General features: G+C 38.1%; 3 protein-coding genes across 4 annotated transcripts in view; 1 reads left to right on the top strand and 2 right to left on the bottom strand.

Annotated features, from left to right (window-relative positions):
• The first annotated feature begins 1,222 nt into the window (after positions 1-1,222).
• LOC128942050 (uncharacterized) lies at positions 1,223-4,316 on the top strand. The gene has a single exon (XM_054284236.1). The coding sequence runs from the start codon at positions 1,626-1,628 to the stop codon at positions 2,931-2,933; it is 1,308 nt and encodes a 435-aa protein (XP_054140211.1). The 5' UTR covers positions 1,223-1,625; the 3' UTR covers positions 2,934-4,316.
• A 1,448-nt stretch (positions 4,317-5,764) lies between these two features.
• On the bottom strand, positions 5,765-13,921 carry FBXW2 (F-box and WD repeat domain containing 2). The gene is made up of 7 exons (XM_054284235.1): positions 13,634-13,921; positions 11,644-12,153; positions 10,234-10,428; positions 9,308-9,441; positions 8,620-8,706; positions 7,807-7,976; positions 5,765-6,350 (listed from the first exon to the last, which is right to left on the bottom strand). Exons 2-7 carry the CDS (start codon positions 12,131-12,133, stop codon positions 6,062-6,064), a joined length of 1,365 nt encoding a protein of 454 aa, XP_054140210.1. The 5' UTR covers positions 12,134-12,153; positions 13,634-13,921; the 3' UTR covers positions 5,765-6,061.
• A 3,306-nt stretch (positions 13,922-17,227) lies between these two features.
• The window catches only part of GARNL3 (GTPase activating Rap/RanGAP domain like 3), a 31,407-nt gene continuing 22,699 nt past the window's right edge, over positions 17,228-25,935 (bottom strand). For both annotated transcript variants that reach the window (XM_054284011.1, XM_054284012.1), the window contains 7 exons: positions 25,571-25,637; positions 24,829-24,936; positions 24,323-24,441; positions 23,963-24,098; positions 22,727-22,936; positions 22,310-22,421; positions 17,228-21,540 (listed from right to left, as the gene is read on the bottom strand). In XM_054284011.1, coding sequence (XP_054139986.1) covers positions 21,384-21,540; positions 22,310-22,421; positions 22,727-22,936; positions 23,963-24,098; positions 24,323-24,441; positions 24,829-24,936; positions 25,571-25,637 — 909 coding nt within the window. In that variant the 3' untranslated portion in view covers positions 17,228-21,383. The remainder of the gene's footprint in view (positions 21,541-22,309; positions 22,422-22,726; positions 22,937-23,962; positions 24,099-24,322; positions 24,442-24,828; positions 24,937-25,570; positions 25,638-25,935) is intronic.

The following is a 25,935-nucleotide window of genomic DNA, read 5'->3' as shown; positions in this document are numbered from 1 at the left end:
GCAGATTCTTACTATGTATTTGCTGTTCTGCTCTCATTTTAAGGACTTATGGGGATACTATCTTCATTTCAGAGACAGAAGAGTCAGTGCTTTCTGCTGCTTCTTTTCTGCTTTGTGCCTAGTGATGCAGTGAGATTTTTGGTGCCCCTATAACTATTCTCTTCTGCAGAGAAACACTTGGTTTCTCTGCAGAAGAGAGATTTCTTGGTAGCTAGCAAAGTCTGCTGTAAATCACATCAGCCTTGGCATATGGGACATTTTCAGGGGTGTGTTGTGACTGTGGTTCTCCCTAATTCACTTTTTCATGAAATAGCAATTGTTAAAATACAGTACATTATTTTGAGGGCACAGGCAATTATTTTTCGCCTGCTAGAAACATTTTCGTTGTCTTTTGCAATAGCATCAGTTCATTCCATCCTGTCATTTTACTCCACACTTCCTGCTGGCAGTTGGGGAAACTCTCTTCTACCAATGCAGTTTTCTAATCTGACATGAATTTAATTAATCTGGGACACTTTTTTTCCCCAAGAATCTCTGTGGTACAAGCAGGCCTTTGAGGAGACTTGCTGTCACTCTTCTATTTATGGATCATATTTGAATACCTAAAGGTGAATTTGTAGAAAACACTTTCATCTAGGCTCCACTTGCAGAAATTAGTGCTTGAGAGTGCCATAAACTCCCATTCAGGCATTAACACTTGCTAGCACAAATGCTGCTAAAGACTTTGGTCATCCAGTCACTCAGGACTGCCTACCTGTACCTGCAGCAGCAAGAGTTTTAAGCCCGAACCCCCAAATCATGCCAGGAGCTAAGACAGCATTGATGCATTGTAAAGAGGCCCAGATCTCTAGTAAGCATTAATATGAGATGACCTTTCCTGCAACTCCTGCCTCGTACAGGGTTACGTGGGGTAGAGTGGCAAACTGAGTTTTATACCTGCATTGATTTCACCTGCCTTTGCTGCATTGTATGAATTGACTTTCCTCTGTGTGTATGGTTTCTTCTGTAGTGATCTGCAAGTTAGGGAATTCATACATTAGGGATTATATCTGGACCATCATGTGTAATCCCCAATTAGCATATTTATTATGAACTTGATTAATTCTATATACATTTAATTTATCTGCCTCTAGCTTGTCTGTGAGAAGTCTGGTTGAGTTTGGTTTTTTAAAACATAATTTACATACACACTGCCTCAGTGGAAAAAAAAGTTTTGCTTTGCTTAAAGAATTACTGCCTAGTTATTAAATTGGATATTTTAAAATTTGGATTCTTGAAAAAAAAAATTCTCCTTGTATTGCTGTATATAGACCTGTTATATTCCTCTACAGAACCCTCCATGTAGAGAAACTGCTCCACACATCTGACAAATAGAGGCATTTAGAGTGTCACATATCATACATATCATTAAATGCATGTTCTGTAACTAGATTTTCATAAAAGCACAGTAGCTGGGTCTCTGAGTAAGTCAGTGCACCATGATAGAGATTTACCCTCATCTTGTTTGTGAAATTCTTGAGCAATGATTGTGAGTATTATCTCATACTGCCTTTTCTTTTCTGCAGATAAGGCAGCATAAATTACAAGGATAAAGAAATTTGCATGGACATTTAGATCTGTTCAAAATGATGTGTGCTGGGAAAAAATCTTACTTTGCTGCTGCTGTGTGCATTATGACTGTAACTTCAATGCTTGCAGTTTCTTATCTGAAGTTACAGAGACTTTCTCATCAGCCAAAAGTAATTCAAGAAGGTAGAAGATGTAGAGGGAAAATTGCCATTAGCACAATAACAGCATTAGAAGGTAACAAAACTTTTATTATATCCCCATACTTTGATGACAGAGAAAGCAAAGTCACTCGTCTGATTGGGATAGTTCACCATGAAGATGTAAAACAACTGTACTGCTGGTTCTGCTGTCAGGCCAATGGAAAGATATATGTATCAAAAGCAAAAATTGATGTTCACTCAGATAGATTTGGATTCCCTTATGGTGCAACAGATATAGTTTGTTTGGAACCTAAAAATTGTGATCCAACACATGTATCAATTCATCAGTCTCCATATGGAAATATTGACAAGCTGCTGAGGTTTGAAATTAAAAATCGCAAGCCTGAGACCTCTTCTGTTGACTTCACTGTGTGCATTTCTGCCATGTTTGGAAACTACAATAATGTCTTGCAGTTTATACAGAGTATGGAAATGTATAAGATTCTTGGAGTACAGAAAGTGGTGATCTATAAGAACAACTGTAGCCATCTGATGGAGAAAGTCTTGAAGTTTTATGTAGAAGAAGGAACTGTTGAGGTAATTCCCTGGCCAATAAACTCACACCTCAGGGTTTCTTCTGCGTGGCGCTTCATGCAAGACGGGACACACATTGGCTACTATGGACAAATCACAGCTCTAAATGACTGTGTATACCGTAACATGGAAAGGAGCAAGTTTGTGGTCCTTAATGATGCTGATGAAATAATTCTTCCCCTTAAACACCCAGACTGGAAAACAATGATGAACAGTCTTCAGAAGGAAAACCCAGGGGCTAGTGTTTTCCTCTTTGAGAACCATATCTTCCCAGAAGCCGTATCTTCTCACACGTTCAACATTTCATCTTGGAATACTGTGCCAGGAGTTAACATATTACAGCATGTATACAGAGAGCCTGACAGGAAAAATGTAATGAATCCCAGGAAAATGATAGTTGATCCACGAAAGGTGATCCAGACTTCAGTCCATTCTGTCCTACGTGCTTATGGGAAGAGCGTGTATGTTCCCATGGATGTTGCCCTCATTTATCACTGTCGGAAGGGCCTTCAAGGAAACCTTCCCAGAGAATCTCTCATCAGGGATACAACACTGTGGAGATATAACTCATCATTAATCATGAATGTTAACACGGTTCTATCTCAAACCATGCTGCAAACTCAAAATTGAAACCTCAGTTATAAGGAGTGAAAGTGGAGGGCTACCTGTATTGTGGGAAGACAGAGGATATAATTTAAAAATCACATTACATTGATTTTCACATGGAGTCTACATTTTTCTGCAATTATTTAGGGAATATCTAGCAAAGCCATGAATCACTTAATGATGATACCAAGGGTCAGTGCAGATTGTAGCATCTCTTCTGGGAAATGTACAATTTGTTTTCAGTTAATAATAAAAATCAGTATTTGTCAACTGATTCAAGTAATGCAAAATAGTTTTCAACCTATGTACAAAAAGTTCAAATACAATCATTAGTATAAAGGTAGCATTGCTTAATTATTGCAGTTTGTATGTCACTGGGTACTAAATTTGTATGGATCAATTTGAGTAAAAGGTAGACAAGTAATTGAGTACAATCTTCCTTTCAGTTGTAAAAAATTACCCCTTATGTTCTTGGAAATAGTGTATGTTAAAGATGTGATGATTGTAACACTAAACACAGCCATTGGAGTTTTGCTGATAAAAAATGTCTTGTTCAACTGGGCTTTGGAGACATGTAAGTTTGAGAAGAGTCATTGCACCTATTCCGGAATTACTAAAGTGCCAAATGCTGAGTTGTGTCAGCAAGCTTTAATAGAGGCAAGGGAGAGAGATTCATCTCAATGAAAAAGATACTTTTGTGAACGAAAAAGAACCTATTTCAAGGAGGAAAAAATAGACAGCCAAACAACTTTTATGAAATGTAATATTTTGTTGGGTTTTTTTCTGGCACCTTGAAGCCTCGTAGGAAAATATTTTGTGAAATTTAGACACAAGTTGGATTTTAGTCCTTTATGTGATGGATAAGTTGAATTACATTGCTTCCTTGGTAGGTGTAAGGGTACAGAAGCTGCATTTTTTCTTAACTCTATCTGGAAATAGTGCTAAGTAGTGACTTGCTGATGGGCCAGATGGAAACCAAAGCAAACAGAAAAACCATTTGCTCATTTTTGTTTCAGTTTCAGTTTCACAGTTTCAGTTTCTGTTTGATAAAACCCCAGAACTACATGCATTGCATATGTTGTCACATTATACTACAGCCTTCCTACTGAAGGCACATCTGAAGGCAGCGATAGCCTGACACTGGTGTCTGGCAGACAGAAGTGTGTGTGACAGCAAGTATGATTTTTAAAATTTCTGCATTAGTGTCATGCTTTCATTCCTTTATCTATTTGGTAGTGGTACATACCTGTGCCCTTAAAGACCTCTGTCATTAGTGGAATAGTATCATTAGCAATGTCCAAAGGGAACTTCTACTTCGATTCACAGTGATTGCAGCATCTCCCAGTCTGTATCAGCAAACTTGCAGCTGTATTAGGATCTGGAATGCCTGCTCCTGTCAGTCATACAATCTTGTATGGCAACAGGTCCATTAAGAATTTCAGACTTGCCATTTAGAAAGGGCATCTGAAAGTCCAGCTCCCTGCTTACAGCATGGTGTGCTCAGGGCTTTGTCTAGGAAGGCTGGGCAGCCTGTTTCAGTCTTAAACTAAACTCACTGTGGAGAATTCCTCTCGTCACAAGAACCATTAACTATTGTCTTGCTGCAAGATGCCAAAATGAGTCTGACGCTGTTTTCTTTATAGCTCACTAGTTAGCTGGAGACAGTAGCAGTGCCTCCACATCCCATGCCCACCACACCTTCCCGTCTGGAGGGCTCAGCCTGGGTCTGTTTCTCAGCCATCTTGTGCTCCACCTCTCTGTGGACTCTATATAGTCAAGGTCACTAAAAGAAGTAGTTAACCAAGGTTTGCTGATTTGGAAACAAGGACATTTCTGGCACGCCTCTGTTTAATCTTTCAAACTTAATGCAGTGCTGTATAGGTGGTTCCTTTAGAAGCACACATCATAATGATACTGTTATGTTACTCCCACATTAGGAATGCTGAGAACTGGGTTTCAACACAAGTTACTGAAGTTAAGTTATTGAAAACATTCTTCTTAATGGAAGCTTTCTTCACTTAGGAGTGAGACAACAAAAGCTCACCTTTGTGAGCTCATAATTTATGCCCCACACAGTGCAGTTTGAATTGAGAGTTGTGAATTTGGCTTCTGGTTGATAAAATCCTTGAGTACAGACAACATTTTTCAAAGTAAATTGATGTGACTAAAGGTGAAAAAACTGAATGCTTAAGAGTCTGGCTTTGTATTTTAGAGACTGCTCCACTGTGACTTTTAGCTACTCCTACGGCATCCTCAAATACTGATTCTTGCATATGAAAACTCCCCTTCATTGTTGTAACTCATACCACATACCTTTGGGAATCGTGGCCTTCATTTACTATTAAGTATGAAATCAGGTCTCCTTGAATAGTGGGAAGAAAAAATCACACTAGTAATGCTAGACAGTTTTGTCCTCTGAAGGGCATGAGCACAAGCTTCATGAAAACTCACGTTTTCAAGTTGTGTGAAAAAAAAATGACATTAAGGTGGGAGGGAGGGAGGGAAGGCAGGAAGGAAGGTAGATCAACCTGAAGCATTTCTAAAGCATGTGATGTAGATGCAGCTTTAAAGTACATGTCAAATAGCACAAAAATATGTGGACAAATGCTTGTTAAAGGACTCGTTTGATTCTTCTGGTTCAAAGGCTCAGTATTAAAAGCTGTCATATGGAAAAACATTTTGAAGAGAAAGATTCTGGAGGGAGGGTTTGCTGTTTTCTCATTTTTGCTAAGCAGCCATGCACTGCAACCAGTATTTGCTATTAGATGTACAAAAGCCTATGGTTCTAAAACAGTAGCTTCAGCTTCCGTTTCAATTAAAAAAAAAAAAAGATCAGAAGTCAGGTCAAGCACAACTTGATTTCAGACTTGGTAGCAGATTTGAACGGTTTAAACATTACAAGCTATACTTCAGAGTCCAAACAGGTATATTTAAACATGAATATAGACAAAATTTTGTGGTGGATACTGTTAGCATGCTGCATTGCATTATTTCCAAAACAACCCATTCCCAAATGCCCAAATAAAAGTAAATGATTGTGCATTGCATGATGATACCATTGGATGTGCAACTTTGGTTCATGCAAAGTCTCATTTTATGGACACACTGCTGATAGGCCATAAATTCCTGAAGATTCTGTACGTGTGAGCTTTTCAGCCATGTTCTTTCCATAACACCAAATGGATACTATGGTCTGGCATACTGGTGGCAAAAACCAAGCCTGTATCATTTTGGCCATTTAGTCCATTTAACCAAGACATTTCACCAGCCAAGAAACTTGAACCTCTCTTTGACTTTCTGTATTCTGGTAAAGGCCAGCGGCTTATCAGTTTTTCTGTCCTCAAGTCCATTATGTACAGGTATCTGTTGTCAAACAGTAGAGCAAATATCTCTCCAAAGCCCAGCAACGATACATTTGAGAAGTCTGGAGGTTTGATAACCCTAGAAGACAAGAAAACAGTGTTAGAATCTCCCTTACAATGTTGTCATGAGCTTGAATTACTAAAGCGAATCCTGTATGTCTACAGAAAATGTGTCTAAAGTCATCATTCTGAAGTAATTTAGAAAGAACTGGATGCAAATCTTTCAAATTAAGTAACTGAACACTTTAGCTACAGTCAGGCCTGTGGTTTCACTTCTGACTTTATATATTCAGGACAGACCCATGTGAACATAAGTGAAGGCTAAGGTTTGAAAGAGATTATTCTGCAGAGCACAAGGAAAAAAAAAGAGCCATTTCTACGTACAAATGAAAGAGCAAATGTACTTGTGTTTTACAGTAAATTTTCATATGGATTTCAAGCCTCAATATCTTTACACTAAGATGTAAAAGCTGTTATTATTCTGTTGATCACCACTCTAAAAGGCAGAAGTAAAACAGAGACATGCCTTCTTTAGATAACCAGGTTCGATAAATCATGCAAGACTAGTCCTTAGAAAGCTGTTTTACTGATGTTTTATGTTAAATTAACCATGGGATGAAATAAAAAAGTATTTTTTAGTTCCCCAACACCTTGATGGTGGCTTCCCTTAATAAATAAAACATGGAACAGAAACTGAAGAGTTGAGTCTTCCACAACTGCCTGCATGTTTGATCATAGCATTACATAAAGCAAAGAACTGAGGCACAAAAATACGTGGGGATGAAAATCTGCTCTCAGCAGTAAGAGTCCATCTTTCTGTTTTGAAAGATGGGAGAGTAAACTAAGAGGTGAAATTACTCAGTTATTCTTACTCATAAGAAGCACTTCTGGAGATCTTTCAAATATCCACAATTATTCAGGGTATTTGTATTAAGGAGTCTGCTAGCAGTTCTAAAATGCATTTTTTCTTTAGTAAGTTACTATCTTTGATGCCACCATTTCCAACTCATACAGCTTGATTCTTTATGTGGAAATGGAATGCCATCATGTTCAGTCCCTCACTGCAGTCTGATAGATTTCACTGTCATTCCACAACATTAGAAGGAGTGACAGATCAGTGGTGCTATAAGGAAAAAGAGACTTTTTAATTTCTTGTCCCAGCAAAGGACCCCCAGAAATTCCTGCTTGGTTTTCTGTATAGCAGTCTCCATGGTAACATTAGCTTTGCATCACTACATTTCCACATTCACAACTACAGCACTGCAGTCTGGTTTAAATCTATACTGAACCACTTCAGCTTACAGAATGAAAATATGGAAGAGAATTAGCATGTGGCCAGAAACAAAAACAACAATGAAACTATTCATATTATCAGATGACAAAATTAAAATTAAACTGCTTGATATGTGTAAAGCAAGATGTTTACAGGATTTTATTCAAGATTCTTTTGGTCCACATTTAAGGTAAGTTAGTAAAACTGGTTAACTACTTCTTATTTATTTAATGAAGACTGAATCCTAAACTGAATGGTTTACCTGAGAATATCATAGCTGGCAAAGTCCCACTGGTATAATCCTAGTGCTGAACTGCACACTATGTATTTACCATCAAAGTGCAGCCTAGGCTGTAGGGAGATGCTGCGGTCTTCAGAAACAGACAATGTTCTTAAGCATTTGCAGTTTATTTCCCTTCCAATAGGCCAAATCTACAATTAGAAAACAGTTAAAGACCATAAAAAATACACATTATAAACTGTTACATAAATAGAGCAAGCCTCACAGTCTCTTTTTAAGCATCAGGTAAATGTGTGCATGAGTTTTTTCCAGAAATATTTATCTTTTTCAGGTAGAAACATCAATTTTTTCAAGTGACTTGTCTTACAGTGCAGCACATGTTGTTTCTAGCCTAAGAAATTCCCAGTGAAAATAGGTACTTTAAAGAATGGGGGGAAAAAACAATCAACCATCCAACTGGGACAGAAATGTAACTGTTTCAGTTATGAAACACTTCTATAGACACAAACTTACAGCACTCTCCAACCCCAAAGTCCCCAACAGTAACAGTATTTGCATTTCCCTGTTTCACTGTCACAACTTGGAAGCACCAATTCGTTGCATTACCACTGTTGTAGAGCTATCATATAAAACTAAATGCTAAGGCAAGCATTGAAAAATTAGCTTCCAAAGAGTTTCATGTTCTGCACGCAGCCTCTAAAGCAGGAAATGTGGGGAAAAACTAAATCCTATTGTTTGTAAACAAATACTATTGTTTGTAAACTTCAGCAAACTGCTCAAGCTTTTTGCTTCCCAATGTACCGAAATAATATATGCATGATATATGGTACATACCTTGATTTCATACTTATCTGCACTTAGGAGAATATAATCCCCAGGACTATGCATAAGAGATTTGACTTTGCATTTCTGCAAAACGACCTGTAATTGAAGGATGGTAATGATTTATATTGATGCTGTTAAATAAATAAATTTTCATTTGCATTTTTCATTTCACTGACCACCTGCATAGTGTACCCATGAATATAGGCAGTACAAATACTTTTTAGCAACGGAAGGAAAACTACAGTTTACACTCTTTTGTTCCTACTAGTGACAATTTACTGTACTAATAAGCGAACATACATACTTCATCTGTACACCTCTCATCTTTCAAGTTCTGAAATAATCAGAGAAAAAATATTGTTTCATGATCAGATTTTTGTTATCAAGATCATTATATTTTTACATAACTTTTAAAGCTATCTTTTTTCAGAACCAGTTTTTATTCAGTCTTTGAATCAAAACACTGTTTCCTAGTATTAGCCCAGCTACTTTGGAATTGAAATATCTTCAATGGTCTGAAAGGTTTAATTACATCCTAAATATTTTTTCTCTTGAAATGTTATTTTGTAGTATTTCCAGATGTTCTTCAGATTCTAAACTTACCTGCAGGATTAAGATTAGGAAATAAAAATTTAGAACGTGTTACAAATTTAGTGCAAATAAATGTGTGAGATTAGTTATATATCAATATTCCCACCTTAGTGACCCATTCTGTGTGTCCAGTAAGGGTATTCAGGCACGTTCCTGTTGATAAGGCCCACACTTTCACAGTGAAGTCTGCAGAGCCACTGACCAGAATATCAAGTTCATCATTGTAATCCACACTAAAAACTTCAAGCAAAGAGGGAACTAAATAAGGAATACCAGTCTCTATGCATGCATTTTTCTGTGAGACACTAGTAGCATCTGTATGAATTTAGCAGCTTCTAAATTCATATGCCACTACATCCTTAATTGTTCTTGAACTGTATAAATGAATTGTTGCTCTGGATGCCTAAGTTTACACTGCAAAATTACTGGGTTTTTTTGCCCAAATTAAGAGCATGTATATCAGTGGTTCCTTTATGGCTGGATTGTGGCAAAGTGTAACTTAAGCTAGTTCATATTTCCAGAGTTTTAGTAAGATAATTCCACAGGATTAGTATATTTTATAAATACAAGGAAAAAAACTACAGCTGAGCTGAGGGTATTTCTAAGTACACGACAAAGAATTGAATTATGAGGGCAATGCAAATATCTATTCCCAGCTCCCATTTTGCTCTTTGCTTTAAGCTCATGTCCAATATGGGAATAGAAAAAATGGCCATGGCCATGTATGCCCTGCTACCTAAGATCTGCACCTCTTTGAGACTTGAAGCTACTGAATAACCGTGGCATTTATTGTTACTTCCATGCAATTGGAAAATGCTACATGGATAAGCTTTGGCATATTCAGGGACAAGTGTCTATCTGTTCTGGTCACTTTCCCTGTTGAGGGAAACTGAGGGAACTCAGATGACAGAGACCAGAGGCTGAACAAACCGATGAAGCTAGTGTGCAAAAAGCTAAATTTAATTATATTTTGTTTGATGATGATGTACATTACTTCACTGGTGAAATTACAATTTTAAAATTTCAACATACCTGCACCAGTATGTCCTCTGAAATGCTGTGTCTTTGCCCCAGAGCTCCATTCCCAACAGGCTACTGTGTTATCGAAAGATCCTGTTACAAGCTTTTGTTCATCAAACTTCACTGCAGCACAAGTGTGTGTCTGGATACCATATATGCACTGACCTGTGCTTACATCCCACAGTTTTGCAGACAAGTCATCTGATCCTAGAATATAAAACAACAGGATAAATGCAAGATTGGTAGATTCTGGCACTACGTCTGACTGATAGTGTCTACTGAAACAGATGAACGGAAATTTCATGTGACACATCACTCAGGTTTTGACTGTACTGCAAGCCTCAGTTTCTTTCAGGAAGGAAAGGGTTCCAGCAAACTTTGAAATACAGATGAACACCAGGCCTCATATCCTGCCACTTTCTTTTCTCTACCTGAAGCTCCTCTTTTTTCAACTGCTAGCTTTGGAGAGCAAAATAAAGCTCTGGACTCCTTACATCTGCTTCTCCTGGAGGTTTCAGTACAAAAGTTGTCAGAAAGTTTTGACAATGCTGTTTTCTGTGTGTAACATTCACTACTGAATAGGTAAAAGAAAGACTGGCTAGAATCTAGTTGTTGGCTTCTAGTTAGCATCCTACTGTACCAACAAATGACTGACTGAAGGAAGTATTCCCAACTTAGTGTATAACATTGTCATTCCAAATTACTGGAAAATCCTTGGAATATGCTCTGACAGCGATTCATTGTAATGGTTACTATTGTTTCATACTAAGGCTTCATATATGTTCTGTCTGTAACTTAAGTTCAAACTGAAATACTGCAGTCTCTACTCTTCCGGGAGGAAGCTGAAATTATGTGCAAGTCAGACTAGTAGCAAGGTTAAATCTGGTTTTACAGCACTTCATAAAGCACTTATGTTAGGAACTGAAATTGCTTACAGCCTTGTTTCAAAGAAGATAGGATTTTTCTTCCACGCTCTGGGAGACTGAAGTTCTCTCACAGCCTAAAGTCCTTTTAATTGAAAGCTATCTCTAAGAGGATAGCTAACATATCTGTACTTTCCAAATGGGCTTACTTATAGTAACAGCATGATCAAAATCACAGAGCAATCTGGATTGGAAGGGCCCTTAAAAATCATTTAGTTCCAACCATGGTGCCATTGGCAGGGACAATGATACCTACTGTTACTGTTTCTTTATCAAACAAAGACATTGGTCTCCTTGTGTTCTTAGTACAGTGACTAATGAGTTTATTAGTACACCAGGTGTTTAAAAAATTGAAAAAATAAGTAATTTTGAATTATCATCTGTATTCACACTATGACAATAATTTGCCTGGTAAAAGAAAAGCAAATTGTCATTAATCTTATGAGGGGGAAGAGAAAACAAAGAATTTTAAGACTCCCAAGTTGTCTGTCCTTCCTACCTGTACACAGAAGTCCATCTTTATAGTAAAGTGCATATACTCTGGCACTGTGTCCAATTAAAGAGGATGTCTCAAAGGCTTCGTGGTCCTTCAGTTGCTTCATCCTTAAAATAGCTTTTAGGTAAACCTTCTTCCAATGTAGAGGATCCTGAACAGAGTCATCTATCTGCCAACCCAAATTCTTACAGGCAGTCTGCCACACCTCTGTACAGGCACTTATAACCTTGTTCCACTGCTTAGAGACGAGGCAACATGTGAGTAAGGTCTGTGGATCAAGCCATTTTAACAGATAAAAACTAAGTTCCAATGGAAGAAGTTTGAGGAAGTCCCTCTTGAGTAGAATCTCTAGATTATTGGAGAGGTGCCTGAGCTGGACTGCTCCACTCAAGCTAATCAGGTGATCCAGAGTTTCATTTTTCTGCAAGTCCGTCAGAGAAAGAAATGCAATAGAAATGTTATCAAGCCATGCTTCAAAGTCCTTTTTCTCCATAAGGTTATGGAAAAATTTACCTGTGATACATCAAAATACTGTATTAGTTCCGTTCAGAAAATAAGGCATGAATCACATCTTTATTACTGGTACATAAGTATTCCAAATGGCATGTTAACACACAGATTGAAGAGACCAAATGCATTTTAAAATATTCTTTAGGTTAGGACTAAGCATTTGCATGCACCCTGAACTATCATTTGTCCCACAGCAGACTTACAAGTAAACTGTATCTAGCTAGTGAATGTCAGCATTCATTATGAATGTTAACATATTTCTTGGTTCAGATTAACACTTTCAAACTCTGAGTCCAATAAGGCAGGGGTTAATTTAGGTTTTACACCTATTGCAGCAAATAAACACTGTCTTAGAGTTTACTCATGGATTATTCTGATAAAAGGAAAAAAAACAAAACACATAAGCAAAGTGATAAGCTAGTTACTAACATAATGTACTCATACCTTCCTCCTGAACTATTTTAAATACAAAGCAGATAACTAGTTAAGTTCTCAAAAAAGTATACAAAGATGTCTGACAAATTGTGCTGGGGGATACGTTAGTCTTTCTAATTTTTCTATTTGGCCCACGTAAAGGCCTGAGCTTGTGCTCGTCTAGCATCAGTTTTGATGTGTCTGCATCACTTTGACCTAAATGCATTTTAAAAATCCTGTTGTTGTATTTTTTTTTCCTATTTCCTCAGTTTATTTCCACTGAGACTTAACTGTGAAATTGAATACCACCCCCTGAACGCACTTATACTATCCTGTGACATCTCAAGTTCCTTCAGTGACCTGGGACCATTGATTAAGAAGATAAACATCAGGTAAGCAGTTAAAAAATAACATACATTTATTTTCTCTGGAAGGTCTAATTCATTAGATAACTGTCTGAATTTCACAGCACTCCCAAACTGAAAGAACTGAGGTATCTGAGTGGGACTCAATAGCATGTTTATTTCTATACACACATTTTACCATCATAGAATTAGATCTTAGAGCACACCTCTTAACAGGGCATAGGAGTACAGAAAATTACAGTCATCTCTATAAAAGGCTGCACATGGCATGCAATTGTTGATAAAACACACAAGAAGGTTCTGGATGTCGATTCCACAGAACCAGCTGCTCCTATAAAATCACAAGTTCATTACAGTAACTTTTACTGCAGACAGCACTTACCAGCTTTCCTCAACACATATGGCAGTGAATACAGTTGCTGTTGAAACAGGCACGTGTTAAAGTAAAAAATTCTAATACGCCGGCTACGAATAAAAACTCCGTTAGCCCCAAGGCGTTCGTTGTATTCAATACGTGAAGATATTACTGAAATTAAGGGCTGCTGTGAGGCCGCTGAAACCAGTGCTCGAGCCTCTTTTCCAGGTGTTACGCAGCCAGCCCTATCCGCTCCCCCCGACCGCTCCCAATATACCTCCACATGCAAAAAGCACGGCGAGGACTGCAGACTCAGCGCCGCTGCTGCCGATAGCTCCGCGTCGCTCACCTCAGGTAGCAGCCCGGTGCGGGGTGTTCGTCGGCGGGCAGTCGCCACGGCTTGCGCGGACTCCCGGAGTCCAGCACGGCCGGGTGCTTCCCTGCGGCCATCGCTCCTACGGCAGGACCGGCTCTCAGCACTTCCGCAGCCCACGCCACAATCTGCAGGCACCCACGGCAGAAGGGTTACCCCCAAGAGGAGACCAGGGCCTCACGACCGCCCGACGCTGAAGGGAGGGGAGGCTGGGCCAAGCCCGCGCTGGGCGAACCGCCGGCACCGGAGAGAAGGCGCTCCCAGACCCGTCGCTCTCACGAACAGGCGGCTTCCGGCGCATCCCAACGTCATCGTTCCCCGCCGCCGCGCCCAGCCGCTTCCACCCGGCCCGCTCCTGCTGTCCGGCGCGCTCGTAGCGGCGCCCCGGCGAGAGGCGACTGGGGACGGACGCGTCGACGCTTCCCCACAGGCGAGACATGGCTGCTGAGGAATTTGGCTGCCTGCTGGGTTCCGCCGCTTCCGACTCGTACCCGAGGTTTTGGCAAGTTCTGTTTGTTAAGAATATTCCTGTAATTATTATGATGAAAAATACACTAGTGTTTATCATACTGACTTACAGTCACGTATTCTCTCTCCTTCTGGTAGAGGTACGGTGTCGGTGGAACCATGCACAAATCTAACGTGAAAACTGCATCCCACTTACTTGATTAATTTGGACATAATTTACTTTTTCCTACTTAACCTGCATTTATTTTCTTCACTTTTTAATTGCAGGTTTTGCCTTTGCCTGCGTCCAGCTCCATGGTTGCTGATATCTGAAATCTTCCTACTTAAAGCAAGAGGCGTATCTAGTGCTGCTTGTGTGTTAACCAACGGGGTTATGGCCTTCTAAGGAACCCAAAGAATTTCGGGATTGTATAGTAAGCATTTTATAGTAAGTGAATTACACTTATTTCTTCAGTTCCTGTGTTCTTTTAACCTGGTGTACTGACTGTAATGGCCATGTGAGAATATTAAGTGCATTGGGGCCAATATTTTTTTTTTCTAAGATGTAAAATAAAATTTAATTTTATAAATAAATGAAATTTCCTTCCTTAACTCTACCTTTTCCTTGGGCTGCATGTTACAGTGAAGAAGTGCACAACATAGCCTGGCTAATGTTAGTTTCAGACTGCAGTACTTTGTGTGGCTGTTATTTCTGTTAATTCTGACCACAGAATTAAGTCTTAATCCCAAATGAAGATGAATTCTTGGCTTTCGTGGATTTAAGGCTTTTTTCTTATTGTTGTCAAGGTGGCTAGGAATGCATTTAAAAATGCATTTAAATTTAAAGGGTTGTAGCTCTTAAGAGAATGTCTTTGCTACTTCGGGAAAGATGATTTTTCAAAAGGAATTGCAAGGTCTTGGAGACAGTAAGAATACACACTTAGCCAGAAAGGGAGAAAAACTAGTTTGCAGTGTTAGTTTACAGAGTAAAGATCCCCAACTGAAGCAGGTCTCCAAAAGTCTAAAAGATGTCTGGAAACATAAACCAAACCTAGATTATTGCTTTTATCAAAGACGGGTAAAGCTTAAGACACAAACAGCAATCTCATAGGTATGATACAGCACTTCAGAAAACTCAAATGGGAAAAGCAGTGCTGTGTGTTACATCCTTTTTCATTTCTCGTCTTTTAACTTAGCAAATTTGAAAGTCATTAGTCCTGTGTGTGTGTGAAACAGGTGAAAGAAACAGGTAGGGTCAAATTTATTGTTTATTACAGATGAAGAAATAAATCATGTTTCTTCATCACAAAGGTGATAAGCAGTACTTAAAACACTTTCAGATGTGATAGGACTGTCTCTATTTGGATGTCATATCTAAAATACAAACCATACATGCTATCGTATGACATTAAAAAAATGGTAATACATCAGCATTTAAGACCAATGGTAAAGAGTCTTTGATCACAAATGTAGCAACAGTCTTAACAGTATGCCATTATTAAATTACAAAGCAGTCTGCTACCATTCAAAGACAATTAAACGGACATTCTAGATTGATAACGCTCTGCATAAATCCTTACATAGCATTTTCCATTCAACCAGGTAAATATGCAGAAAAATATCTCCATTTTCTCTTCAAGTCAGATGCTAGTACCACAATTTCCAGTAGCAGAAGAGGAGTCAGTCAGGTTCAGGTCAGCAACAAAGTGAAGCAGCTAAGCAGTACACAGGCTGGTGAAGTTGCTGTGCTCAAGTAATAAGAGTAAAAATACTTTGTAACCTGCATGCAAGTACAGATGTTTGCTGCACAATCTCTTGAGCCTTCCCATATTGTTAATATTAGGTTTCCAGGGTATAATTTAGTCCTTCACAAAAACAGATTGAGCCTATCAGAGAAAACAGTGCTTTAACAGAATAAGCAAGCACTGTGCATATGAACCATGACATCGAATTTTTAAGAATGAAAATAGCGTGATACCCATTTTCACACACAGATGGCAACAGAAATTATTCTGAAATACCTTATCACTTGCTGATGGGATTTTCTCTTCCCCTGCCTTCTATGACCCCGTTACTTTAATTTCCTATATATATAACTCAGGATTTTTAATCCCTGAAAATTTACAAATATATATACCTATAGATGTATATATATTGAAAACCAAATCCAAATGAAAAGGGTTATATATTTCAAATGCAGACTAAGCCAACAGCTCTGGAAAAGCCACTGCATCTGCAAGGAGTGTTATAGACCCACACCTTTGGAAAAACATGTTCAAGCTAGCCGTTACTGGTCAAATATACTTAGAACAGCAGAAAATATATGTCAGGAGTAGCAACCTTAACCATATGTAACTCGTTAGGCAATAACGCTACCCATTCCAGCCCTCTTAAGTACTGTTTAAGTATTTATTCAGTTGACTGTCAAGTACAAAAAAAATTCAATCTGAATCTATCAAGTACAAATACATGCACATTTATAGAAATAATCACATGAAAGCAAAGAACAAACCTGCTGTTCATTCCAGGTGCATACTTGCATGTATGTTATGCATTGAAAAACAATGGCAAACCAACAAAAAAAAAACCCAAACAAAAAAAACCAAAAAACCAAAAAAAAAAAAAAAACCAAAAAAAAAAAAACCCCACGAAAACAAACCAAAACCAAACAAACAAAAAAAATCCCCTTAACCTAGCCAACCAAACCCCCCCTCCAAAACCTGAAAAAAAAATCGCATCCAACAAAGCAACAAAAAAACGGCCCACACCACTAGCCTTCAGAAACCACACAAACCAAAACAAAGAAGAATCCCTGCCACACCCCCAAACTAGTAAAGGGCTATAACTAGAACAGGCCTTACTTTGCAAACCAGGAAACCGAATGTATGCATGCATTCACTGAACCTAGACAGCAGTTCTCTTGCTACCATGAATAGCCATAGCCCTTTCAAATTTCACGTGGGTTTTTGTTTCGTATTAGAAGGAAGTGTTTCGTTACTTTCAAACACTTATAAAATATTTATGTGTACTGCATTGCCACTAGAATAAGGAACTGGACAAAAATTACTCTCTACTGGTTTCTAAAGCCCAATCTGGGCTTTAGGGACCTTACGAACAGCTCATCAAAGCCTTAAGGGCTCCATATTTTGTGTGTGTATGTGTGAATTAACTTAGCTCATGTGTCTGGGGGTTCTTAAGTCCTAATAACACTTCAAAGTTATGGTGATGGTCTATATGCATGCTGCAATTGAAATGCAGGACAAAGATGACAAGTAGCCCAAAATCTTGCATATCCATATTGAACAGATTTTTGAATTGTGGTGCACAGGTGTATGTACTGGACTAGATGATAACACAATGGTCCTTTCTACCCTCAACTATTTTGTGATTCCATGCATTATTAACCATGTTGGTGAGAACACACAAGTACATTCTAAATTAACTACCTGCACAATCTAATGCTTGCACCAATGTAAATGACATTCCTATAATTTAGTCAGACTAAGGCACAGGGATGAAGTGGTGACCAACACCATTTAGCCAGGAGTTTAGAGCTCTGCTGCTGCCTACAAATCCAGCACATTGGGATAGAAAGTATTTCTTGCAGAAACTTAGCCAAGGGTCCAGAAAGGGCCTAAACTTAGCCTGATAGCAAATGTTCAATCTGGTAACAATTCTTCCTTCATGAAAGCAATTCCTTCCTCCCATCCATCTTTGGCAACATTTTTCAGTTTTCCTATCAGAACAATACCCATCTTACATAGTAGAGTCAAAGATTATCTTTTCTCCTAACCATGAGATGGTCAGCCAGCATCAAGAATGCAGCCTACAGGCAGCTTTAACACCCAATGTGAAAGGAGAAAGGGTTATGTTTACAGTGGACATGGCTACAATTTGTGCCCAAGACTACTTTTTAAGTTTTAGAGAGTATATGCATGCACAGGCTGGAAAAACAGAGGGCAAACAACATGGCTCCAGCACTGGAGTGAATGACACTATAGCCATCCCAGCAGCCTTTCAACAAGCCTTGTCATCTTACGCTAGTCTTAAGAAGGAGGGGTTCTGCAAGTGTGTAAGAACTGTGCCCTTTATAAATGATGCACAAGAGCTTTGGTATCAATCCCACCAACTGCCTCTAGATTTTCATTAGCCGTCTACATAGTAAGGATGATGTTTTGAGAGAAACAATGGCTAGAAGCTAGTTCTCCTCACAGGAAGAGACACAGAAATCATAGTGGTCTGTTCAGACTACTAAAAACGTCAAAGAAGCCGCATCCTTGTACAAGGTTGTGTACACCAGCAATTTCACGATTGTGTCAGTTATTGGTTTTTTTGATACAGTAAATGTGATAAAGACCTTCACAGAATTTGGTTCCTGTGCCTTGTGTCAAATAAAATTGGAATATTATTTCTATGTTCTCTGCCTCCTACCTATGTTCTGGGCTGCTCTCCTACAATAAGTAGGTAGTAAACTACAGATACATGGCTCTAAAGCCTCAGCTACCAACTCCAGGTGTCATCTAACCCAAACAAAATGTTGTTTCACTCTCTACTTCTTTAATTAGATGTTATCCCTCTATGACACTCTAAGTACAAAAGCAAAAACTTAACAAGGCACTTACTGGATACATTAAGAATGAAGACGTTATTTTTTTTTCCCCAGGATTCAGCTCCTTCCTGTCCTACATGAGCAATGATCTGTTAAGGTCTGGTAGTTCCTAGTGTGACTTGCTTAGCAGCTTGTACCAGACCCATTAAGTCAAGCTACTGCATAAAAACAGGTAGGTGGTGAGCAGGGATGCAGTTGCTGCTGGGCTTCCCTCCTCAAATGATACCAATATCCTGTTCCAGGTGTGTACCATGAAGCCAGTATGATCTAGTTTTGTGCTTCAGTAATCCAGTATCTGTACTCCTTACAGTTCATTTGCTAGATGTCATCAATACTATAATTACAGGCAAACCTTTAAAGGGTCTTTTTCTCTCTCTCTCACACACACACACACATTCCCACCCATCCACCACCCACTCTCTTAATTAATGGTAATACTTTACAGCCACTACTGCACTTCTGGTTCAAGAAAATAACTCTTGCTTTATAGCCCTTTCTTCTATAATCATGTTTAGGATATAATGCAAATGCTGTATCTATATGCATTCTGACTACCATCATAGCCAGTAGTCAAGCTTTCTGTCATGATCTTCTCATTCTTCTTATTCTCCCTAGTGCTCCATCTCTAAGGCTATACCTAAGGATGTGTTTGCTCAGGTTCTTCAAAACAAGTTTAAAAATCTCCATATATTGCTTCAACTGCTATCAAACAATGGTTAATCATTTTAAATCATGCTGTGATGGCACAGGTGAACATCTGGAGTATATTTAAAATCCAGTATCCTAACAGGGTAAAGCAAAGTTTCCAGTTAAAATTTTAACTAAAGGCCCAGTTTTGAAACACACTGGTACAGTCTTCAAAAATATCCACAAACCAGAAATCAAATACTGCATAGAGAGAGCTGTTCTTGGAAAAAGTTGGTTCTTATCCTTTTTAAAAATACGTAAGTGCAAGCAGTGACCCCAAAAGTAGATTCAGAAGTGTTTACAACTTCCAGGAAAATAAGTACCGCGTGGTACTTTCAGATTTTCTTTAAACCTTAACTGTCCAGATAAATAAGGATAGGGTAAAGTAACACAATCTCTGGAAACAACATTCTAAAAGAATAATTACAAGTTTTTGCAAATACTTCAGTCTGGTACTTCCTTTTAGATGCTTATTGAGGTTCACCCCACATATCTATGAGTGCAATACCCACTAAAGTAATAACAGCCTTCATCTCCAAGACTAATTATTATTATTGGAAATATTGCTTCTTCTGTTGATTAGCCACCCCAGTTGAGAGTAAGAAATTACACTTCCTAGTAAGACCTTGCATATTTTCTTACGTGAAGCAATTCAACCATATTATATTATTAACTGAGAAAAAAATCACTTGGCAATCACCAGTTTTACATTCAGACAGATGCCAGCAAAAGGCACACATCTCCAGATGATCATGCTTGAACAAAATTGAAATCATGACATACGGGTGATATTATATAATAAAAACCAAGGATACAGAAGTATTTCTATATTCAGAACAAGAAACACTTGCTAATAAAGCTAAAAACATCATCTATAGAAAAGCTTTCACGGAAAAAACCCCAAACCAAACAAAATCCTTGCAAAGGTGTTCTAGAGGAAAGGGTTTAAAAAAAATTAAAATTCAAACTTGAAATATAAACCCCTTTAATACAGTAAGAGACAAGATCACTGTTTCATCACAGAAGACTACCTTATTAGCACTGAAATTTCAGTCTGCATCCAGTTAGAAAATTACAACTATCTGAAATGATTACTTATACTGTTGGTGCAAGCACAGACAACAGCTAATGATGATGTCTGCATAAGAATCTTTTTGTAGTCAGACAATTTGGGTTGGCTCTTCTGCCTGTAATGGAAAAATCTGCAGATGCACTACAATAAGAGTTTTCCAGTAGATGGACCTAAGTTTTTGTTTCCGCATTTTTTGTTTGTTCGTGGGTTTTTTAGGGTTTTTTTTTTTGTTTCAAATTTTCGAGAAATATTCTGCAAGTTTGTGCCTTATAGAAAGGTTCTCTGCTCAGGGATTTTTTATGCCAAAAGAGTTTTCAAGTTTCTCTAAACAATGAGCCAAGGAAACACCATCTTCATATCTCACCTGATTCTTCAGTGAACATACCACAGATGCATCAATTTAGGGACTGACTCCAGTGTTTGAAATGACCTTGCCTGCAAGCCTTTTTTTGTTGTTGTTGTTTTGTTTTTCAAAGACTGAAAAACCAGAAGTAGTGATCTGTGTTATAAAATTCCTCTTCCAACATGACATACACTGTTGTAAAACAACTCATGATAGTAATAACAGCAATTAACTTTGCTGCATGTCATTTAGGTAAGTCAAATTATAAGAAGCTTAGAACAAGTAATTCTTTTTGTTTACTTCAGTTTCAGCCTAAATCTCCCACTGATTACCTACTGTTAGAATGCCATGAAAAGTAATGCTTCATTAACTGAGAGAACATACCTATGTCAAAGATAAAAGCATTGCCAAATCAGGCTGTGCTAACCAGAACATGGATTCCATAAGGATTTATCACCAGTACTTCCAGCCACATTTTACTACCAGAAGCAGTGTTTGTGACATTGCCATAGAGCTTACAGAGCTGTAAGAAAATGTGAAGTAAGGAAGAAAGGTATTAAAAGTGTCTTCATTTTAAGTCAATGATGTCTTCATCATATAAAGAAATCAGCTGAAATGGATAGCTAGATGGTGAGTTCTCCTCCCTGTTTGCTGAAGTATCAGGATCTGAACTAGTGGAAAGATGACGTCTTTCAGAACAGCCTTCAAATGAGTTTGAGATTATCCTGCAAAGAGGAAGACAAAAGTTACTAAAAAAAATACAGAGGTCAGGGCAGGAAGGAACAATGGCTACTTCTAGATCCAATTGAGTTATCCTGAAGATGGACACAGACCATTACAACTAAGTTTCCTCCTGTTTTACTCTACTAAAAATGATCAAAAGGCACTATTAATGAAGCCCCTCACCCAAATAATTTCCAAGTAGGGAAATATATCAAACATAATTTTACACTGTGAGAGATTTTTTGTTTTGTTACTGTCAGTCTCCTGTATCTTGCCAGTATTCTGTATCCTGCCAGTACTCTAGGCAAACATAGGTTATGGAAACAATGAAAACAAGAGAATGGCATTGGGGGTGTCCTGGGTCAGAGCAAATTTGGGAGAGTGCCAAACAGACAAATGCTGCAGTACTTTTTCACAAAATGTATTCTGAAAATAGCAACACAAGAGCATACAAAGAAAACAAGAGTCTGCACAGTGCAGCTGCAGTAGCCCAAATTTTTATAACAGGTTCAGCTGCAGCAGGTCCCACAAAATGCCATTTATTCTTGTCTTGCATTATTATCATTATTATTATCATTAACACGTCTTTAGCAAAAAGTGTAACTGCTTCAGTACTTATGGTATTCAGATACTCTAACAAACATATTAGCACGAAATGCACGTGGATATACAAAGGTTTCGGTCAGCCTCATGCCAACTGAGATAAGCATGAGCAATCAACTCTGAAAATATTTACAGCCTAACTTAGGCTCTTTTCTAAAGTATATTTACCTGTCACTACTAGTTGATCTTACAGCTCCCTGCTTAGGGTCTGACTGTCTTCGAGAAACCTTTTTCAGCTTCTGTGCACTTTCTGTCTTCGGTATAGGCTCATCCAAGAGACCTCAATAAAGGAATAAAAGACTTAATACTTTCCACATAAAACAAAGTACTCATGAAAAGGTTAAGGTATCTGTTGCTGGTTTCCATTACTAACAATTTCTACCTAACTTAAAATATGGTCATCTTATACACGATCAGACAATGGCTATACTATTTGCAAATAGTGCTTCCTCACTGTTTCCTTTTTTTATTTTAATAATTTATGAATACTACCTGCATGTTACAAACCTACCCGTGATGGTGCAAAGATTAGAAAGTATATGTTTGGCAACTGATATGTAACACTGAGGAATGAGGAGAGTTTACCCAGCAATTCTTTACGTGTTCTGGTTGCAATTTCTTTAATTTCCATACGAGATAACGGTAGTGAGTGCAAAACTGGAAGAGAGGTAATGCCACTCGATGGTGTAGTAGTGATGACCTTGGGAGCCAAAGGTGACTTCAGAGGTCGTTCAATGCTTCGCCCGACCAGATTGCTCAGAGGTATTTTGTACAGGTTTTTGCATGGAACTTCACCTGAAACACAGAAAGAAAAAAGAGCATTACACTTGCACAACAGAATCAGTTCTTAATAATTGCAAATGAAAAGTTATAAAGACAAGCTATACTTGTTGAGCTGAGCACTGAAGTGACAAAAATCTTCTTGCTCTAGAGATCTTTCAATACAAATAAGCTAGGAGAAGGAAGAAATACAAGCAATTTGACTTAGAGAGAAGAAGAAGATTGACTCTTGGCAACACGATGACTCAGGAGCGGAACCAGGAAGTGAATTTATATGACCTGTGGCTGGTACTCCGACTATTACACTGCACTCTGTGCAGTATTTCCCGTGTGCACTGCAAACACATTGGAGCCTGAATCCCAAGCAATTTAAATTATGACTCCTCCTCTTAAGTAACACAAAACACCATGTTTTCTTAACTCCTAGAAGAAAAACAAACTCCCAAACTTATCATCAAATAAAAAAATTGTGATTACCTTCTTTTCCTATCTGCTAACAGTAAAGCAGCAGATTTAAGGGAGAAAAGTGTACACACATCTTACATTATTTAGCTGATACTCCCTTGTTTCTCCTTTATTGTTACACTATAGACTGACCGCTCATACATCATGTTACACTAAATTGTCTGTGCAAACCTTTTCAAGGCTTCTTACTTTTGTTTTGCAAAAGTTTCAGCCATTGAGTGGTTATTCTGCTTTTCTTTAAAGAAAGGAATAGCGTATATGAAATGTCAAGCTTTCTCACAATTTTATGCCCCTTTTTGCATTATGACTTGTGATCACATTGTGAAAGAGTCATCAAGATACTGAGATTTAATTCTTCCCTTCCTACAGAATTTATTTCTTCAGAACAGTGCTACCATGTATTCAGAAAGGATACTACAGTGCAAAAGCTCAGCCAAGTGCTTTATATGTGTGGAAAATAGAAAATATCTTCTCCTCCACACTTTCAGGTAGGAACTCACATTTTTTTACCATCTTTACTTAAGACCAGCCGCACCAAGATTTGATAACTGTTGGAATGATCAGAGGTCACATTACCTTCTAGAGAAGGAAGAGGTAATTCTGGCTTTTCGTAAGCTGTCGGTGTTTGAGGAGAACTCTTTGAACTCATTTCCTTAGAGCTGCTGTCACATGATCCACTCACTGCAGCAGTAGCTTTAAAATAAATATCCGACTGAAATGACAAATAACCCATCATTAGAACAGTGAGACTTTCTTAATCATCTTCTGATTCTCTTTGTCCTTGATAAACTAGGAGCAGACAGATGACCAATTATTGTAGATAAAATAAGCACGTATTTCGGTTTTGTTTGTTACGTTTTTAGCGGCAGCAACTTTTTATGTTAATTAGATCCTAACACACCACAGAAATAGTCAAACAATATTTTTCTGTCTTACCCTTGATGCTACAAGTTGAAGCTCAGGCACAACTGCTGTGTGGACTAAGTTCCCATTCACCGCTAATCGGATCTCAATGGAATCAGTAGTGAAGGCAAGAACATAAGGGAAAGCACAGACTGCAATGAAATAGAAGTTATTTGGCAAGGAAAAATGGTTAAAGCAAAAGTTTCTTGGATGCCCTACAAAAACTGTTCTTGACATCCTCTGGCAAGTTCCTTTCTTATGAAAAGTGTTGTCTAACATACTGAAAAAAATTTCACTCTTCATGCCTGGCAGAATATAGAGGGAATGGAAAATGAGAAACACAAAAAAGAAAGGGGAAAAAGTTCAACAAAGGATGAACTTGGTACCAAGGCTCCACTTTTCAAAATTATCAGAAACTTAAGTCAAGTGGCATCATGAATGTAACATGCTTATTCCCAGAACACTGGAATTCCACCAGAGCCAAGTGCAGGCAAAAATAGTAGCAAAAAATCATCTACTAAAAAGAGAAATTTTCTTACCAACAGCATAAGGAACTTGATTCCAGCTGAAGTGGAAGTCATAAGCTGATGGCTGGACAAGTGGAGAATGTCCACTGAAAGGACATACCTTTCTGTACTGACAAACATCTGCAGCAAAACAGAAAAAAGGAGCATCCATCACTTTACACTCTAAGCAACCACCACCCATTTTATAGGGAGATTTTGCAGAAGGGTGGACATTATTCACACAATCAAACATTCATGTAAAAATCCCTCTATAGCCAAACAGCTAAGCAAAAGTTGCTTTCTCTGTGAACACACTGGAAAGACCAAAATAAAAGACCTATGTTTTAATAAGTTGTCATACTTCACAAAGTATTACTGTTTCAACAGTTACCAGGTCCCTAATTTGTCTAAAGATACAGAAACAGGCAAGAAAACTTCAGAAAGCAGTGTCTGCAGAATTGTATCTCTCTGCCCTTCAAGTAGCCATATCTTCATGTAATTTACATTCTTTGAAGACTGTTATGCACATGGGTTATTACAGACACCAAGATTTCATTAATCATATAACTTGCACATGTATAAAACAGCTAGTATGACTAAAATACTTGCATTTGTAATTTCTCCAATATGTGTTTAAGTTCCAAAGAATGTATTTTGACAAATTTTCAATGAAACACTAAAATTTATTTTCAGATACAGACCTAAACTCCAATGAAAGAAGATCTACATATGTACATCGAGTTATTACCATTTCTGGCATTCCCTAAACACTTACAGTTATAGCACAACAGTAGACCAGCTTCACCATCTTCATATACATCAATAGCCGCAACAAAGTTAACCTGCAAGGATAACGGAAAAGATTAACAAACAGGCAGAGGATACTTTGGATATTACAACTGGGTTGTGACTAACAAGCAATACAATCAGTTGGGGAAGTGCACAACTACAGGTAAAAGGGAAAAAAAAGGAGAAGTGAATAAATAAATTTATAAAAATAGCTTCTTTTGTGATGTAATTTTCAGGATGTTCTCAAGATGAAAATTAGTTTCCTTTGTATTTGGTTCTGCACAGTACCGAACATTCATAACCATACCACACTGTAAAGCAATAAAAACATAACTTGTTTAGCAATATAAA

The sequence above is a fragment of the Melozone crissalis genome, unplaced genomic scaffold (genome assembly GCF_028551555.1).
Source record: "Melozone crissalis strain CALT ecotype California unplaced genomic scaffold, PUWL_Pcris_2 ptg000041l_1, whole genome shotgun sequence".
NCBI lineage: Eukaryota > Metazoa > Chordata > Aves > Passeriformes > Passerellidae > Melozone > Melozone crissalis.
This window is presented reverse-complemented; position numbering and strand designations above follow the sequence as displayed.